The 21,068-nt window shown below is 38.6% G+C and overlaps 1 protein-coding gene across 1 annotated transcript in view; it reads left to right on the plus strand.

Annotated features, from left to right (window-relative positions):
• The first annotated feature begins 20,626 nt into the window (after positions 1-20,626).
• fstl1b (follistatin-like 1b) overlaps positions 20,627-21,068 on the plus strand; it is a 78,155-nt gene continuing 77,713 nt past the window's right edge. The window contains exons 1-2 of the mRNA XM_049485093.1: positions 20,627-20,780; positions 20,923-20,979. Coding sequence (XP_049341050.1) covers positions 20,923-20,979 — 57 coding nt within the window. The 5' untranslated portion in view covers positions 20,627-20,780. The remainder of the gene's footprint in view (positions 20,781-20,922; positions 20,980-21,068) is intronic.

The following is a 21,068-nucleotide window of genomic DNA, read 5'->3' on the forward strand; positions in this document are numbered from 1 at the left end:
TCTTTCTCTCGCGCGCGCTGTCCCACCCACACTGAAACCTCATTGGCTAACTTAGCACGAGGAGAGGCCAATCAGGATGCTCACTCTCTCACTAGGCGTGTATCTTTCTGTCTCACCCCTTTTTTTATCTCAACGTATTGTATTGCATATTCATAAGACGCTTACGTGGGTTACAACGCACTGTCCACTTACCGGACACGTGATATTTTACGCGTGGAGGCGTTTCTTTCCCACACGTTTTGGCTTAGTTGGCTTGCCATACTCTCTATCACACTTTAATGACGCGTGGACAATGAAATTACGTGTCGAGTATTTTTTTTTATAGTCAACGATTACACCGACTAATCGTTGCAGCCCTACTTCTGTGATGTATTTCTGGTAAACATGTGACACCTTGAATCAAGAAATGTTAAATGCATGCACAGTTTTGTTGGAAATAGAGTGACTCATCCATCTGGCACTCACTATCAGTCCTCACTTATACTTTGATCATGTTTCATGTCACCTTGCAATCAACATGCAGAGCAGTGTTAAAACTCACAAGATAACACCTCCCAGCTTATACAGAGGTGGCAATTCTCAAACCTTCCCTTTGTGGTAACACTTCATTAACAATTTACATTCCTATCTGAAGACTGTGATATACTCTAATATTATTGGCTGTCTAAGCAGCTAATTAGTCAATACTGTTCTTTGTTATTTTTCTCCTGACTCATGTCTTTTTGGCATGCGAGTTTAATTAGGGGTGTAAGTTATTATTGGAGTACAGAAATATTTTGTTTTGCAATATTGTATTGATTATCAAAAACAGCATTGATTTTTGATTATTAGTTTACATGTAAATATTAATGTCAGACATTTGTTCATTTAGTGTTGTGTTTAAACGTTGACCACTAGATGGCAGTGTTGTACTTTTTCGTTTGTATTAAAAGTAAACTTCAGTTAACTGTTTAAACCAGGGGTCACCAACCTTTTTGAACCTGAGAGCTACTTCTTGGGTACCAATTAATGCGAAGGGCTACCAGTTTAATACACACTCGTGAAATTACAAATTTTCTCAATTTACCTTTAATTATATGTTATTATTAATAATTAATGACATTCATCTATGTGAAGACACAGATATCAATAGGCAACACTATTATTATAAATCTCTGCAAGTGTTTACATTTTATATTATATTTTAATATAATATTACATATTATATTACATTATATTGTATAATAATATATAAACTATAGGCTATCTCTAAGCTAATATTAATGTAATATAATCTAAAATTACATCAATGCAACTGTGATTTAAAAAAAAAAAAGAATAGCAACAAAAATGCTATTTTTAGACCAGGCCTGCGGGCTACTCATAAGGTCCTTGCGGGCTACCTGGTGCCCGCGGGCACCATGTTGGTGACCCCTGGTTTAAACCCTACATTCAACCAGCATTCAACTGACCATCTATTAATGCTCTGTAGAGTCTAATCACACCTAAACCTTTACCTAAAACCTCACCCTAATCCTTATATTAACCTAACCTTATATATAACCCTAAACCCCACCCTTAAATGATACGGTTATGGTTAAAGTTAGGTTTAGGGATAGGCAATATCAATAGAAAATCATTTACATTCAGCTTACAGTTTCGATTAATTTAATGTACATTTATTTAAATGTTATTTGAGCATCTATGAAGCATCAACAATGGATAATTCATGAGTTACTTATTTTCCATCTGAAAAACCATTTCTCAAAGCACCATAAGTGGTTCATCCACAGTTTCAAAAGGAAGGACCCTAAAAATACTTGTGAAACTTCTGATTTTAGAATTCCCTATGATTTTAAGAGCAGCTAAAGTAAGCGCAAACAGACACTGAGCATTTATTCATGGATTTTCCTCTCAGGATTAAGCTCTCGACAACATATAAAATTCTGTACTTACTCGCTAATGCTAAAGCTTCATAGCTTCATTCTGTATTTATTGATTTTTATAATATCTCTCCCTTAGTGGTCCTGACTGCAGCCCTGCAGCATAAACAAACAACGAGTAGCCCTATTCATAGTGGTATTAACACATGGCACAGGGAACAATAGATTAGTGCAGTGTGTTATATGAATAACACAAACATGATAAAGAAAATATTTTTATCAATATTTCAGAGAAACCCCAGAGTGGTGGTCACAGACAGCTCCAGAAGGGGGAGCTAAAAAAACAGCTTCAAAAAGTCAATTTAAAAGCCCACTTTTAAATCAATCACCATAATCAATTTATATCCAACTATCCCATAACTATTTGGTATGGCAGTGTATGTATACTCATGTGTGTGTGTGAAACGTTTACCTGGAACTCTCTGTTTCACCATTACTCACTGTACTCACTGTACTGTAAGTTCATTGGTTTGTAAGCAGCTGATTAGTCACTACAGTTCTTTGTTCTTACAGCTGCAGCTGCAACACCTTTCATTAATCACGGTGAATAATTTCACATAAAAGCAGCTTTGTGATACAGTGTTTATTCTAAGTGCTGCTTTCCATACTGCTGTGCAACCAAAAATGACCAGTTGTTGCAGAATATTGATGTACACATGCATACAGATGTGTGTGTGTGTGTGTGTGTGTGTGTGTGTGTGTGTGTGTGTGTGTGTATGTGGTCATTTATATGCACTGATGTATTTATATGTATATTATACAGGCCCTGGAGACAGTTATTGGCTGTGCACTCGCAGCTGCTGTATCTACAGGATGCCAATGAGAAAGAGAAACATTGGTAAGGGAGTCCAATGCATATGTACACAGATTTATGTGTGCATACAGTGCCTACAGGACGTATTCACTCCCACTTGCTTAAATTGACTGGGCTTTTGGTTCATGTATTTTTCGCACTATAATATGCACTTAAAATCCTTTAATTTTTTCCAAAAATTAACAGTAAATGAATATAATCTGATGCACCGTGTGTATGAATTCTATCAGTCAGGTATTAAGGAGCAGTAAAGCCACTCTGCTGAAGTACAGCATCATACAAGAGTTTCAGTTTGCTGAGTTTCCTGCACTGAATCTGGAGCAGCATTAGCATTAGTCGCTAACCACGCTAAGCACTAGCTCTCTCTCCATTCAGAGGTGAGTATCACCCTGTAGCCTGATGCTATCCCTGGCTAGCACTGCTGGAGTAGCATTAACATTACTCGTTAACCATGCTAAGTGCTAGCTCTTTCGCTGTTCAAAGGCAAGTATATCAGACTATAGTCTGAGTGTTTACCGTGTAAAAACAAGCTACATGGGACGAACCGCTAGTTATTATCGCCCTGGCTAAATAGAAGACTCAGGGTCGGCCACCATTAGCTGCTATCCGCCGCTGTAAATGAGTATAATAACTTGCTATAAAGAAAAAAAATACTGTAAATAAACTAAAGCACTTTACTCACCCAAATAAACAGTTTTCAGAAGAGAAATCTGTGTAGATTAACATTCAGCGCTCGTTGTACTTTAAAATAAAATGCCTTTTTTTAATAATTACAGTTTTGCTTAGGTTCGCTTAGCTTAGCTTTTAAAAGGAAAACATGGCCACACCAATGTTGTTTACTAATGTCGCATAATGTGCCTTATAATACAGTGCAATGTAAATAGACCAGAAAATAGACGTTCATTGATAGTTTGCCTTATAATACAGTGTGCCTTATAGTAAGAAAATATGGTACAAAAAGTTTTCAGTTTCAGAGACTTATTTATTTATACTGACAGTATAATGCACAAACACAAATGGCATTCAGCTAGTTACGTGATTTCTGTTGGCAGTTGGATCCACCAGAAAATATAGAATGGTTTCACAGCATCAAAAATGAATAGCCAATCATTTATTTTCTGAAATATCCTTCAGGATAAATAAGGCCCTTTTTCTCTGTAAATAATTTAGTATATTTATTTTTGAAAAAAAAAAAAAAAAACTCAATAAATCCATTGCTATTTCAGATAATAACATAATAGAATGTGAAATCATATCTGTAGGCTCTGTATATACAGTATTTGTATGCATACTATACAGGCCCAGGAAACAGCTAGCAGCTATGTGGACTCAACTGCTGCATTTGCATGATTGGATGGAACGGGTAAAATGCAATCTAACACTGTGAAGGAGAAACATCAGAGAGAGAGTCCAATCTTTTCCAGGGCCGAGATGTACACAGCCCACAGCATCTAAATCAGCAGAGCGCTGAAACTCCAGCGCGAGTCAACATGCATACAGCATTCACCAGCACTCACTCTGAGCACTAGACTCACTTCCTCACCCTCAAAGTAATGTCTGATCAGGGGAGGAAATCCACATCTGTGTGGAGATGGAGGGGCACAGGTATCACAAAAGATGTCAAAGATGTTTTTAACATGAACAAATAGATTTCCAGCCCTAAAGTAGCAGCTTTCACATGTTTTAGGGCCCTATCATCCATGTCAACAGTCTATTTTCACGCTTTGCACCCACGCCGTGAAAATAGCATCAGAATTTAGGAATATATCTACACTGATGGGCATGGTGGTCTGGAAGTGAGTTCAGTAAATGTCCAGTAAAATTCTGCAGTTTTGCTATTTTGGCGGCGGAAAACACAAGTGCTCAACAGTCAATGGTCAGGGTCCATTCCTATAAGTGCGCCAGAGCATACACCCCTACTCGATAAACACACACACACACAGTTACATAACACAGTAGAAACAAACAATACACAGTAGAACCAAACAATAAGTGTCTAAAAACAAGTAAAAGTAAGGAAAAAGGCTAAAAAAAAGTACACAAAAGACTGAGCTACTGGAAAGGCTGCCGCTCAGTACGGCGCTGGAAGAAGACGAATGCGCCAAAGTCAGAGCACACCCGACTCTTAAAGCGAATGATAACTGACACACTGATTTGTTTATTTCACACTATGTCTAAAACACATCCATGACTTTATTTAATTTTTTTTTCCATTTTCCCCCCAATTTACAACGCCAATTACCCAACCCACTCATTAGGACTCCCCCTATCATTAGTAATCATTAGTAATCATTAGTAATGCCCCAGGTTAGTGAAGTTTGTGAAGACTAACACATGCTTCCTCCGATACATGTAAAGTCAGCTGCGCAAAGCGTAATTGTCTGATGCCAAAATTATTGTTAAAATAAAGCCCAAAAAACCACAAGGTTTTTATGTAGTTTCATAAAGACATTTTGAGCTGCGTGAAACCACTGTCAATTATTAAATGTAGTTCAGTTAAGGATTTTTTTGAGTGTACCTGCAGACAAAAAACAAGCTGTGAAAATTCACATCTTTTTGTTTTTTAACGTCACTATTTGTATTCAGAGTCTTTTCTGTTATTTTGTTGACAGAAACAGCATGAAATTCTTTGATTCAGTGCTTCAGAAAATCTAACGTGAAGTTATTTACTGTGTTGAATAAACTTTATAGAGAATAAATAAAGTGGGAATGGTGCTGTACTGAAATGAGTGTCTGTATCTTCAGAGCTCTTTTATCTTTATCTGGTTCTGCCTGATCCTCTGCTGCGGTTCCTCCACATCTGCAGATATGAGCTGCTCTAGTTTTCTCTTTAGTCTGCGGCTCTGGGCTTACCTCAGAGTGCGTTTCTCCTCTACGCTCTTCTGAAGAATCCTCTGATATCTGCTTTTGTTATCTTTTAATCTATTCTGTCTCTCTTTCTCTAAAAGAGAAGCGCTTTATGGTCCATTGGGAGATCATTAAGAGCCACCTGTTCTTTTTAGGAGACACAGAATAGAACATGGCAGCTTGTCAGGGTCAAGGGTACAAAAGGCCGACTTTAATCACTGTGCTGGACAGAGAGATACTGCGATCATCATGCATTACACGCAGCCACAAAAATCAGCCTCCGAGCATGCATTCATTTAGGCTGTGATGATAATTACTGATGATGACTGAGTATATTAAATATGTCATATTGTACCTTTGTGTTTAGAGTGGAAACAGTATTCAGTATAAACAGTATAAACAGTATTCAGCAAACACAATATGTCCAGATGTAAGTGGCCACCTTTGTGGGTAGGGAGGATTTGATGTCCTTCTAGTCTTAAAGCATGTAGCTTTAGTATTTTAGGCTACACCCATCGCTTTCACACATGTACTTCCCAAACATAAAACCACTGACAAGGTAAAGTGAATAACTTTATCTTTTTATCTTGTCATAATTGCACCTGTCAAAGGGTTGGGATCACATTGTGGGATTTTGTCCCACTTCTCTTTACAGATATGTCTCTTGTCTTATCTCTTGTCCTGTATTGTTTCTTGTCTTGTCTTGTCTTGTCTGTGATGTTAGATTCTCTTATTAGATCATTAGGTTTGGCTCACAATGTTTCCTCCAATCCATGCAAAAGATATTGGATAGAGTTTTGTCTTGTCCTTTGTCTTATCTTATCCTGTCGTGTCTTATCTCTTGTCTTGTTTTGTATCTTGTTTTGTCTTGCCTTGCCTTGTCATTTGTCCCATCTTATCTCTTGTCTTGTCTCTTGTCTTGTCTTGTATCTTGTTTTATCTCTTGTCTTGTAGTGTCTCTTGTCTTCTCTTGTCTTGTCTCTTGTCTTGCCTCATCTGGTCTGTGATGTTAGGTACTCATGTTAGATCATTAGGTTTGGCTCATATTTTTTTCTCCAATCCATGCAAAATATATTGGATAGAGTTTTGTCTTGCCTTGTCTGTTATCTCTTGTCTTGTCTTGTCTTATTCCTAACTGTTCACGTCTTATCTCTTGTCTTATTTTTGTTTCTTGTTTTGTCTTGCCTTATCTGTTTTCTTGTCTCTTGTCTTGACTTTTGCCTCCAATTCAAGCAAAAGATATTGGATAGTCTTTTTTTTGTCTCTTGTCACTTGTCTTGTCTCTTGTCTTATCTCTTGTCTTGACTTTTGCCTCCAATTCAAGCAAAAGATATTGGATAGTCTTTTTTTGTCTCTTGTCACTTGTCTTGTTTCTTGAGTTATCTTGTCTTGTTTCTTGTCTTATCTCTTGTTTTGTCTCTTATTGTCTCTTGTCTTGTTTTGTCTTTTGCCTTGTCTTGTTTTGTTATGTATAGTTTTGTCTCTTGTCTTGTCTGTGATATTAGGTTCTCATGTTAGATCATCAGGTTTGACTCACAATTCTTTCCTCTAATCCATGCTAAAGGTATTGGATAGAGTTCCATTACTCCAGTCCTAGGAGGCTATATACCCCTGGATATTGCATAAGATGAAAAATATCATTGGCAATGCTTCTATATGAAGATTATACAGTACACATCATGTGTGTGCAGTGTCAGCAATGAGTTCGCCATACCGTACTGTAGCTGAATTCATAAGAAAGGTGTGAGGAGCCGCCCGAGGCTATTTTCATCTGTACAGAGGCTGCAACAGTAGCTACCAGCCAGGCTCTTTGCGCATTATCATGAACTGTCATGTGTGTGTAGGAGACGAGCCTTTGATATCACACTCCCATCCCTGTCTTTGATGGTACAGAGATGTCTCTCACGCTGACAGCACAGAGAGGTTAGACTGGGCTTTTTTCTACAGGCTTATTTAAGAACATCACATCCTGCCAATCTGTGCAGGCCAGGAAACAGCCCTGTCAAATTCACACTGACAGCGGCAGCGCAGGGGAGGAGAGCGTGTACTGTTAATAAAGACAGTGGAATTCATTTAAATTCTGGCTCATTCTCATGCGGCAGAAATCTGGATGAATCCTTTTTCATTTGAAGGCGGTCGGTCATTAATGTATTATTACTGTGTGGGAGAAAAAAATGCATCCAGAATTATTCAGAAAAGAATTTATTATTAATATCACAGTTCAGAAGCATTTCAATTAAGCAATTCCATGTTTTGAAATGAATGTCATGCATATGAGGACTAATGCAACACAATAACATTTAACAATATATTTGATATCACACCCAGGACCTTATTAAATCATGCTGGGACCCTGAGTTAACTCTATTAATGTGTTTTGTTTAAACTCCTCACAATCCCCCGAGTTCAGAATCAACAATTCAACAATTTCGGACAGGCATAACTACTGTAGTAAACACAGTAATATTATACATTAAATTAGTTAAACACAAAGTACTATTCAGCTTCTACCTGTTAATATGTATTATCATGGTGTTTGGATATGCATAATGCATTGTTATCAATGGTATCAGTAATAAATATTATATAAATTAGGTTATTAATATTATTCAAATGTGGATATGTGAATATAAACAAGTGGGTAATAAGCACAACCATCAAATAACTTCCAATCTAAGATACATAATTCTATATATATGCAATATAGATAACAGATTCAGGTGAAAAGTTTTTTTTACAAGTGTATAGTCCGATGGAGGTACAGTTCCAGTCAAAAGTTTGGACACATCTTAAATTCAATGCGTCAGTTTAATTGAATGCGAGCAGCTGGTGGCGCAATGGAGACTTCAGAAGGGGAAACTCAGAGCTCAGTAGCTTAATCACTCATAGTAAAACAAAAGAAACAAAATAGTGAAGTTTCTGACTGAGCGCACTCTCTCTCTCTCTGTCTCTCTTTTTCTAACTGAACATAACCTGGAATCGAATTCATCCACTCTGATAGAAGACCTCATCACACCCGACCAGTTTAAAATGATTCTTCCACATGTTTGGTTAAACTACCCATTCTCAGCAGAGAGGACCCTAAATCCCTAAACTTACAGACATCAGCTTCCTTTATAGTTTTGATGACTTCAGTATTAACTTACAATATAGAAAAAAAAAACATTGAATAAGAATGTTGGAACTTCTCCATTAAAGAGTGCAGAAAGAGAATGCCAGTTTAAGGGAGAGGTTGAAGAGTCTGGAGACTGGAGAAATGCTCACATTCATCATAAACATCATGGATCTAAAGAATGATCATATAATCAGTTTTAGGTTCATACTGGACTCTCCTCATCCAAAGTATTCTTTACTCTGCTGGCAGATCTCACCGCTGCTTGGATGCCATACACAGTCTCACCTTCACCAGCTTTACAGATCTACATGGTGTGCTGTTGATGAAACTGCTCCTTGGTCTTATTCACTGGGTTCTTACATACCAATTTCACTACAGTTGTGAAAGAGTGTCTGCAATATTTCATGACTGGATAAATGTAAGGTTCCAGCAGCTCAAGTGTTTAATTCCCTGGCCTTCAAAGGAGGATGTTAAAAGAAATCTGCCTGCCACTATTCAGAAAGCCTTCTTTCAGCTCAGTCAGGTGCTTTATTGATTGCTGTGAGATTTTCATTGACAGAGCAGCATCGCTCTGTGCAGGAGCGTTAACCTTCTCCAACTACAAATCACACAACACTATTTCACAAATTTCTTGTTGGTGTCAGATTCTGTATCAGCCACTTGACAACGTCTGGTTATGAATTGAATGCAAAAATAAACAGTGTGAGCCCCACTTTAAATTCTGGGACAATTAATGCAGGAGAGTCTAAAGACACTGTTATTGAAATACCCCTAAAGGAGGCCCCTCCTACTAGTTGCTGACTGTAGCCAGCCAGCAAGGTTCGTCATTTCTGCAGCCGGCAAAATATGAAATGCACACGTCACCCCGCTGCTCATTGAGATCTATTGGCTACCAGTTCCTGCTCGTATCAAATTCAAAGCTCTTACAATCGCCTACAAGGTGATGACAGAACAGCTCCTTCCTACCTGCACTCACTCCTGAAGGCTTACGCCACCTCCCGCCCGCTGCGCTCCTCCAATGACTGTCGCCTCGCTTTACCAAACATTCACACAAAGCACACAAATCAAGACTGTTCTCATACAGAGTTCCATAATAGAGGAACAAACTTCCTTCCACTACCAGATCAGGAGCATCAGGAGCGTCTCTCGCTGTCTTTAAGAAACTCCTGAAGACAGAGCTCTTCAAAGAGCACTTACTCTCCTAACACCTCTAACACACTAACTACTTCTAACCTCATTTCCTTCTTCCCCTCCTTCACTCCTCTATCCCATTATTTCCCTTTGACCTTCTTTAGGCCCATCTAAAAAAGTTTTTTACCTTTAACTTCTTTTACTTTATGTACTTCACTATTGTAAGTCGCTTTAGACAAAAGCGTCTGCTAATGTAATGTAATGTAATGTAATGTATTATACTAATTGTGGGTTACTCTAAATGCCCAATGTTCTCTTACTATCTAACTTTCTCTCTTTCTCTAGCCATCTCTCTTTCTTTCTCCCTCTACCTCCAATCCATCCATCTCTGTTTTCGTGTTTGTTTCATTTCTATTCTTCTTTTCATTTTTCTCTCTATTGGTTTTCCCATTTCTCTCCTTCTCTCCCAATATCTATCTTTCCATTGCACTGAACCCAATCTCCCTTTTCCTCTTAATATCTTTAATCTCTTTCTCCCTTCTTACTATTTTTCCCCTTTTTACCTCTCTCTCACTCTCCAACATCCATCTTTCCATTGCACTGAACCCAATCTCTCTCTTCCCCTCTTTGTATCTTTAATCTCTCCCTCCCTTTGTCTTTTTTTCCCACATCCATCTTTCCATTGCACTGCCCTCACTTTCTCATTTCTCTCTCATCTTTCTCTCTCTCTGTCTGTCTCTATCTGTCTCACTGTCCATATCAATCTTTCTATTGCATGGAACCCAATCTCTCTTCCTTTCTGTCCTTCTTTCATCTCTCTATTTTCTCACTCCCTGTTTTTCTATCCCTTTCTTTTTCACTGGCTCATCCCATCACCTTCTGTGTTCTCTTTCTCTCTCTCTCTCTTTTTCTCTCTCTCCATCTGTGCCCTCTATACCCAGCCCTTTATCCACCTCCTCTTTGTACCTGCCTGGTGGTCTGGCTGGGATGTGTGTGTGTGTGGCAGACAGAGATAAAGGGATTTTAGAGAGAGAGGGAGAAAAGCAGGGGATTTGTCACCCGTGTGTGTGTTTAAAACTCTAATGCTGTGTGATATGTATCTTTTCATGTCTTCACAAAGACAGGCTAACTGAAATTACATTAGGATCTGGAGTAACTGATCAGTTAATTGATCAGTAATCTCTCTCGCTCTTTATCTCTCTTTATCTTTCTGTTTCTCTCTCTCTCTTTTCTACAGATAAAAAGATTGTACATAGAAAGTCACAGGCTTTATCTCTCCTCTCTCTGACACCGCTGGTTGACAGACCTGAGAGAGAGAGAGAGAGAGAGAGAGAGAGAAAGAAAGAGAGACAGACAGAAAGAGAAAGGGGTCTGAATTAAACTATGGAGGGTGTGAACTCATTACCAGCCTACCTGATGTGCAGTAACCAGCAGGAGCTTTGAACAGGGGGGATTCATTACCCTGTGACTGTGAAGTTCAGGGTAATGTGTTTGATTGAATGGCATTAATGAGATCCCATCCGAGAGCGAAATGGGCAAACATCAGCACTTTTGCCATTCCTGTTCTATTTCTGCTCCAGACTTCCTGTGTGTGTAATAACAGTCAAAAACAGTGATTTATTAATCTGGTGTGGCTGAACTTATTGCTGTAATATTGCTGTGAACGTGGCTCTGCTGCATTAATCTACAGGAGAGCTGCAACATAAAACAATAATCATATTTCATGGTAACAGGTTTGATCCATTAAAGGCCTCTATTGGAACAAGTTCACAAAATACACGCCTGAAATTACGTGAGATACATTTGAGGGGTTGTAGGATGACCTTTCACAAATACATCTTTTACATCAGTAACTTGTATCTTCTGTTGTTACTGGTAACTGGAACAGAGCAGCATCCCAATCAACAGAGAACGCTCTAAGAACATTTAGCAATGTTTTGAAAAGGTTTCAAGAGGGCTAATGTTTAAAGTTAAAAAACAATGTTTCAGGAACATTCTGAAAACGTGTGATATAATAATAACCAGGGTAAAATATGGTATCCCTGAACCCTAGATTAAATATTCAGCTAATAATCCTAATGCAGAAACCAGAATTGTGGGAATTGTGGATTTCCACAGGGTTCTATTGTAGGGCCTTTGGAACTGATAATAATACTACTGTAGTTATGAGAGTGGAAAGGTGAAGTGTTGGTTTATATACAAGGTGTAACAGATTAAGCACTAAACATGAACAAATGTAAAGTTATAGAAAATGACAAATTATATTACAGACTTCAATTTAAAAAAATTAGTTCATGCAGTAAATTCTCTGAGGTCATCTGTCATACTACCTTGGGAAGTTGTGTTTCCACATCTAAAATGTTTAAGATAATATACACTGTGGACCCATAAATCAAAGCTACAACAACACCACATTCCACCAAAAGAACATCATGCTGACTGGCAAACATGGTGGTGGTAGTGTAATAGTTTGGATCTGATTTGCTTCTGCAGGACCAAGGCAACTTGCCATGACTAATGACACTATACCAGGGGTCAGCAATAGTTAAAAAAAAATGCTTCTCTGGTGAGCTTTTGTTTACATTCTGCCCCTGTCTCTCTGTCGCTCGGCATGACTTTAGTTTTCACCTGTTCTTGTTTTTCCACCCGTTCTTGGGCTCCCTAACTCCTTATAAGGGCATTTTTTCCCCAGCCGTGTCCCAATTCACTAGCTCGGGCAGCAGTAGTGCATTGGACCGCGACCCTGGTGACACAGGTTTGATCCTGCTTGAGGAGCGGTGTATTTATTTATTTATTTATTTGTGCTTATTTATATGTACTACTGCAGTATTATGCTGTCAGTCTAGTTGGTTCTTTAAAAAAATTTGCTTAATAAGTTGAGAATACCAAAATATTTTTTTCCCAAAAATAAACTAAATTCCTTAAGTCCACAATACTTGAACAAAACAGTTGAGATAATTAAACTATTGTTGTGTGCACAAAACAAAACAAAAAGTTGAATAAAGTTAAAATTATATATATTTACAAGCAAAACTATGACTTGACTGAGTTAAGTTGAGACAATAATTTTTTTTCTGTGTATCCTTTCTGAATGCACATGCCAGTGTGCTATTTCAACAGAACAATGCTCGTCCACATACTGCTGTTTTCTCCAGAGGTTGCCTGTCGGATCTATCCCTGATTAAAAATGTGTGTGATGTTATAGAACACAGTATCAACACTCCACCTCTACTATTTCTTTGATGATAAGTGTATACTGTGTCTAGTCTTTTTTCTTATATGTGTGCATGTATCACATTAACATCAGCACAAATACAGCAATACTGCACTGTGTCTATGTGTGATCCAGCTAAAACGATACGTCTGTTGAATTTCCCATCACATTAAAGCAGACAGTGACGGAAGAGCATAAAGCTCAGCAGTCTAATCAGTTGTGAATCAGCTGCACACCTGTCTGTAATCCAGCGGCTCACTCAGCCTTGTGAGAGCGAAGGAACACAATGCCGCTGCCGCCCTGCCTGCCAGCCTCGCTTCAGACGCTTCATCTGCTAATAGCAGGGTGGCAGAGCTGAAGGCTCGTTCCTTTACTCCATCACGCTGCTAAAACGCTCGACACACAAGCACACACACATATCCTATCCTCATGATCAAAACACTTGAAATACAGCACAGCCCACTCAATACTGAAGGCAATAGAGCAATTAGTGCTCAACAAAAAGCTGGAAAAAAGAACAGCAACAAAGCCTCTCCTAAGCCTCCACTTTAGAAGTCTCTACCCACTGAGCTTCTTGTACACAGTGTAAATGTAAGCATGCTGTTTTTCTCTGTTTATTGCTTACCTTTGTAAAGGATTAGAGGGGTATTTTTTTACTTAATCAGTTATGTAAAATGTTTTCCTCCTCTGAAGTCCTCCTTTAACCATAAACCATTGTGAAGCGGCAATTATCTGGTGGAAACATGACTTTGACCTCACATAGATGGAACTACATAAGGTGGATTTAAATTGTGTGACCTTTGCATTTGAAAGTGATTTTTTTAAGTAAAAAAATTAAAATCACAGTAAAATTAATATTGTTGTTTTATTCCATAAACTACGAACAACATATGTCCAAACTTTCTAATAAAATATTGTCATTTAGAGCATTTATTTGTAGAAAATTAAAAATGACTGAAATAACAAAAAGGATGCAGAGCTTTCAGACCTTAAATAATGCAAGAAAACAAGTTGATATTCATAACATTTTAAGAGTTCAGAAATCAATAATTGGTGGAATAACCCTGGTTTTAATCACAGTTTTCATGCATCTTGGTATGTTCTCCTCCACCAGTCTTACACACTGCTTTTGGATAACTTTATGCCACTCCTGGTGCAGAAATTCAAGCAGTTCAGCTTGGTTTTAATGGCTTGTGATCATCCATCTTCCTCTAGATTATATTCCAGAGGTTTTCAAATTGATACAATCAAAGAAACTCATCACTTTTAAGTGGTCTCTTATTTTTTTCCAGAGCTGTACACTGTATATATAGCTACCTATAGCCTTATCTAAAGAGTAGCATAATCAGTTATTAGGTTAAGGTGTCAACTAACCTACAGGACATGCTTACATGCTTACATCCTTAATCATTAAATGTGAATGTAATTTCTGAAAGATGACCCATGTCTGTTTGCATGGACAACTTTTACCAGATTGCACTGGTCACCATCATTACCACTCACTGCACTGTTCACTATGGGTGGTAATGGCTTTTTATGTATTCCAGATGTTCACAGGACCACTGTAGATGGAGGACTGACAAATGATGTTCACCACACGACTTCAGATATGGACAAGTCCCAACCATCTGGCACACGCTATCAGACCTCAGACCTCCAACTCTGATATTCACTTTAAATACAACACAGCCCACCCAATACTTAAGGAAACAGAGCCATTAGTAGTCACTGAAGAAAAAATGGGAAAATAGAACAGCAACAAAGCCTCTCTTAAGCCTCCACTTTCCTTTAAAATCACCACCCTCCGAGCTTCCTGTTCGCAGTGTAAAATGTAAGCATGCTGTTTTTCTCTGTTTATGTAAAGGATTAGAGAGGCATTTATATTTAAGCAGTGATTTAAAAATGTTTTCCCCCTCCACAGCCCTTCCCTCCCCCCCTGAAAACAATCAAAATTCAACGTTTCAGCTCTCAGAGAGTTTCGACTGATTATGAGAGCAAAACACAGGCCACAGACTGCATTAGCATTTACCAAGTGATTAACGGCGTCAAGCTTTTATGCTTCTGTGCTGCCTGAACTCGCTGGCTTCAGATTTGCTTATCACGGACAAATTTAATTAGAACGTGCAGTGTGGCGTGGGGTTTTATTATTCTTATAAATCAGAACATCAGAAACTTGCTCTGTTGCTGTGGACAGAAACTTTACAGCTTCACACTTAACTCCAGATATAATTTTATGCTTACTCAGATACAATATTAGAAAAGTTTTCACAAACTATGTACATCTCATCAATCTGTTACACTTCTTGTGTTTGTCTGATAATAATCCAGGAGTATTTGTTCATTCAGTCTGTGTCAGCCCTGATGCTGTCAGTCTGCCCATTCAGGACAATGGTTCTCAGAAAGACTCCATTTCCCAGAATTCTCAGTCCATGGACTACAATGACTTGACTGAACATGTGACTCTGCAGCATTCACCTTCTGATTGCTCATTTCCCACACCTGTTTGTAGTTGTATAAATAGCCCTCTGTTCCCTTGGTTCCGAGTATTATCTAGTTTTTCTAGCTCTGTTACAATGCGTTTGCCTACACTCTCTTGTCTTCTTGTCATCAACCCGTGTCTGCTCTTTGTTTACTCTCTTGCCTAGTCCTTTGTTTTGTTCAGGATTTTTAGTTACCGACCTTGCTTCCTCCTATGACTACTCTCTTGCTTTTTCCAGTTTATTCTGCTTGTCTTACCGTGTACCAACTCTGGTTTTGGCTTTTTGGTATGTTCTGGTATGTTGTTTACTAATCAGCACTTGTCTCATCTTGTCCTGGCCCAGCTGACATTCTGGTCTGATTTGGTTTGGTGTCCCTGTGGTCAAACACACGACAGACACACATGGATACCAAACACACAGTTTATTAAATAAGGGGCAAAACCTAAAGGATTGGTCAGGGAGAGGCAAGGTCTGAAACAGAAAGGCAGCAAAGCCAAACAATATACCAGAGTGAGCAGGCAAAATGGTCATACATGGGTAATCCAGTAATAAATTTATAGGACAAGGCAAATGAGTAGTTAAAATACAAAATAAGGTAGGCAACGAGTAAAAAAAACAATACAGGGCTATGCAAAAAGAGTAGTCAGGATACAAAAAATGAGTCAGAAAACAAAGAAGCAAACACAAAAGAAACGCGAGGTAGAAGAGCCAAGAATCTAAATTCAATACTAGGCAGGGATGAAATGAAAATCAGTGGGGTTATTTATACTAAGGAACACAGGTATAAGCAAACTCAAAAACAGGGTGAGCTGGAACACTGAAGCGTCACATGATCTGGTATGTCAGGGGTTTTGGCACAGGTGCATCCTAGGAAGTGGAGTCTTTAGTATGTGAGATAGAGTCCATGGCATGCAGACAGACAACGTCAGGACTGACATTTGGTATATTGGAGAGGACGGATATGGCAGTTCCATTCATCTAGTCCAATGGTCCAGCTGCAATGTACATTATGAATAAATAAATGAATGTTACACTGATATAATGCTTTTCTAGAGCCCAAGGACACTTTACCATGAACACTCTACACAACCCCTTACATTCAGCACTCAATTAACTCACACACTCGTGGGAAGCAGCACGCAGCTGAGCACAGCCCATTCTTAACCGGAAACAACCTCTTAGGAACGGTTGAACACGAGAGGGACTCTACCAAGGCAAAGTGCTATATAATATAATGCATTCTATAAAACACACTTCATTCAGCTGAATAGTGACCTGATCAATAGATGCATTAGATTAGGTTCAATGCTCTGAAGGCCAAAAGAAAAGTAATGGAATGGTGAACTCCAGGACTGGAAATGTGAAACCTTAAATGCAGGTTTGTTCATTTTAGAGAAGCCTGGTAGCCTGAATATAAATTAATTTATATGAAATACATCTAATAAGAGACATTTCATATTTCATTGCTCAGGCCTGTGTTCATCTATGTGTACTCTATTTATAGCAATACATCAAGATAATCATTATGACTGACACCAATTATCCATTATATCAGCTCCATGAGTATAAAGGAACACTTTATAGTTCTATAATTACAGACTGTAGTCCTGTATCGGTTTCTCTGCATACTTTATTATTATCCTACTAATTCTGGAGCATTTCTATTGATCCATTCCTCATAAAGTGTAAAGAAAAACCTACAAATTTAAAAAATGTCAAATATCTGCCAACCACCAACAATATACCTGACAAAAACCTTGAATCTACATTTTGAACTGGGATTGTGTTAGATACACTAGGCCTAAATGTGGAGCACAGTTACTGAAAACTAGGTTAATTCATAATTTATGACGTTCGATTTACACATATTCTTAGGAGGAAAACAACATGCTACAGTTGACCTTTACACAACGGCTCATCCTTCAAATGCACACAAACAGAAATAATAAGTTATTATAAATAGGCATAAACAGATCATTATCTGTTTATAAAACATAGCAACAGGATGTGAGACTAAGGCGCTGATAAAACCAGACTGAATAAGCTAATAAATGTTTCAGAAGAAAGCTGTCCTAAAAACAATGCATGTACACCATGAGGACGGCTCCAGCCACCACAGTCCCTCATTATCTATGATTTATTACTGACTCACTGTTCCTGAGGGTCTGTGGATTTTAGTGTTTATGTGTGTGGGGTGTGTGTATGTGTGTGTGTTTGTCTCTTAAGCTCTTTGAGGGAACCAGATGTCCCCAGGATGATGGAAGAACAATATGATATTGGCTGATCTCCAGATTCCTACTTTTTTAGAAAAAAAAAAAATGTTTTTAATCATAAAAAGTGAAAGAGACCAAGTCTAATAGATATTAGATTTAGGTGTAACTCATCACTTATACCAGATACCCCATAATGGTAGTAAAACAAACGTGTATATGTGTTTACAGGCCTGTCCTTTTCTAACACTGTGGGGATGTGTAGAAGCTTTCCACAAAGAAAAAGCATAATTAAGCCATAATACACTCGAGGTTCGTGCTATAACGTGCCATATTGGCACTGCTGTGATGCGGTCGAAGATCAGCACAGCAGTGCCAATATGACATGTTATACAACAGTTAGTTCCGACCTCACAATCTGATTGGTTGAGAAGTGTTCTAGCTGTGATGATATTTGTGATAACATCACGGCCTTCTCACACTAAACCTGTATCACTCCGCCGACGCATTGCCGAGTAACGGCGTATATACACAGGACAGCTTAGAATCATCAGCGGCAACGTTAGCTTAGCACAGGCTAGCGCTCAACCACGGCACGCTCGCCCACAGCGCTGGCTGTTTTTTGTGGAAAAAAGGGAAAGAAAATCCAGCCAGGCTAGGCTAAGTTAATGCTGAGCTAAAGCAAGCTACGCTAAACTAACCACAGTCCAGCCGGCTAGCTAAAACCAACACCACCCAGCAAAACAAGCAGAAATGCTCAAAAAATGTGCAAGGTTCACCTGAAGACGACTCCACAGAGCAGGAGAGGGGAGTATTAGTGTTATTTCACGCTCCTAATGTTACCATCTTCGCTTATTCCAAATTTTGCTTTCAAGCTAACTTTCGTGGTGTTAGTCTGTATAAACCATACACCGTTTTGTAGTTAAGTTTCAGTTCTGTTACAGTTGTGGTGGAACTACTTTTTGGCAGAAGGCACAGTCCATATTAAAGCATATTCATTCTGAATTTGTTAAAGTTGTTTGATTTATTTTCTTTATTCATTTTGTAAAAAAAGAAACTGTTGTATAAAAGCAATGTAAAAGCTTGTGCCTACGACCGAATCACAGCCGTGATGTTATTCGTGATAACACACACCCTCTCGTGTTCTATTGCTTAAATATAGCACGAACCTCGAGCTTATTATTACGATTATACCACATTTCCAATAATGCTGTTTATTAAAAGATTTTGAGTTAAACAGGACAAGAAAATGCGATCGGTTTGGTTATAAAAACATAAAGCGAGTTAAAATAGTTCCTTTACTGCTCTGCTTTAGCTGCACTGTAAGCTCTGCATTATCAGCCATTTCAGTCAAAAATGTGGAAACCAAAGCTTACTGTAAATAAACAGAAGCGCTTTACTCACCCAAATAAACGTTTTTTAGGAGAGAAATCTGTGTAGATAAGTCCAGTGCTCGTTTGACTGAAAGAAAATGTTTTTTTAAAGAATTAAAGTTTTGTTTACTTCGGCGCCTCCCAGCGGAGGAGTCCACCTTACATTCAGCTTAAAATACCCTATATTAACTGGAAAATATATACACTTAAGCTTTTATTTTAATAATAACAACTATTAAACTGATAATGTGTGTAATAATGCGTATTTTCGAATCGCTGTGTTCATTTATTTGTGTGGACCGCGTCTTTGCCGGCGCCGCCTATTGGAGACATGGCATTTCTTCAATGTGCCTATGGGATCCAGCGCCCCCCAGTGGTGTTTAATGATATCGCATTTGGTTTGTATAGTTTTTTTTGGTTTGTTGCTAGGTTACCTGTATGTGGCGGAGTAATACATGGAGAGCTTCGGTTACAGTGCGTTATCGCCTAATAATGTCGCTCATAAAACGCCTCTCAGCCAATCACATTGCAGGGTCGGAACTAACTGTGGTATAATATTGATTAGAACATTACTCATATAGAGCTATTATTCACTGTATACCAACTCTGCCTCTTCACAACTTTACAGCTGATGCTCTCAAACACATTGAGAGGAGAAGAAATTTACATAATTTTAATTTACATAATTTACATAATAATTTACATAATTAACAGCACAGCTGTTAACTGAAAACCTGAATTCCAGGTGACTCTTCCTCATAAAGCAGACTGAGAAAATGCTAGTTCTAACCATAAGCAAAAGGTGTTTTTTTAATAAATAATTCCATATGTTTTTCTTTATAGTTCTTCATGAGCCCTATCTGGATGGTATTAGTTTCTCAGGGGGACGTCTGTGAAAAATATTTCACACTTTTACTCAGTGATTAATCTTGCATTCGGAATGCAATTGAAAAACAGAAGGACCAGTTATTTTTGGGGCTTTCTCGGTCACGTGACATCATGCTCAGTAGCTCCTCCATTTCCACTTGATGTTGTGTTTAAGTGGATCTCTGTGGAGTGTAATTACAGCGTGTGGCAGTAGACAAATAGCTATTTTATTAAACGCAAAAAGACGAAACTCAGAGATGTGAGTCAGGACAGGACTAAAATTACCTAACGACCACAGAATTCAGCGAAAAACAGTAGGTAATTATCCTGTAATCCTGTAATAGAAAAACACATACATGGTCGTTCCGGAACCCCCCCCACCCTTGCTAAAAAAGAAAATTACCTCAGGACCCCCTGAGAAATGAATCCTGTCCGAATAGGGCTATGGGTGATTTTAGTATTAATCTACAATGCAGAATATATTTATGAATATTTATTTAAAAAAACACTGAATTTAAGCTGGGAATGGTACTGTATTTTATATTTTATTTCTTATAAAAAAATATATATATTTTTTTTCTATTTATCACAATGTCCCACAAAGACATGAATACACACTGTCGCGTGTGTTCTCCGGTTTCCAGCGTTCTGATTGGCTGCGGCAGGTTGGGGGCGGGGCCGGCTCCAGTGCAGATTCCTGATTCCTGAGCTGCGAGTTTTTGCTCCGAGTTTCCAGCAGGAGGATCAGCAGCGGCAGAAGCAGCGCAGAGAACCACCCAGACCCAGCCAGAACTGCAAGAAAACACGGTAAGAGAACCAGCCCGAGACTTCCACACTCTCCCCCGCCGCTCAGAGCCCCTCAGTGGGCTGTTCTGTGCTGTTTTCCCCTGTTTTTCTCTCTGTTTTTACCCCGGTTCACCCCTCTCTCTCTCCCCGCGCTGCGATACAGATGTTCCGGAGGGGGCTGCTGCTCGCCGCGCTGGCTGTAGTTTACTGTCAGGCTGAGGTAAGTCCCACTGTTTGCTTTAAGAGTATAAAAAAGCTTTTTCTGCATTAAAAAAACTTAAAATGAAGCGCAGAGCGTCTCTCTGTTCA

Source organism: Astyanax mexicanus, chromosome 11, assembly GCF_023375975.1.
Source record: "Astyanax mexicanus isolate ESR-SI-001 chromosome 11, AstMex3_surface, whole genome shotgun sequence".
Taxonomy (NCBI): Eukaryota; Metazoa; Chordata; class Actinopteri; order Characiformes; family Acestrorhamphidae; genus Astyanax; species Astyanax mexicanus.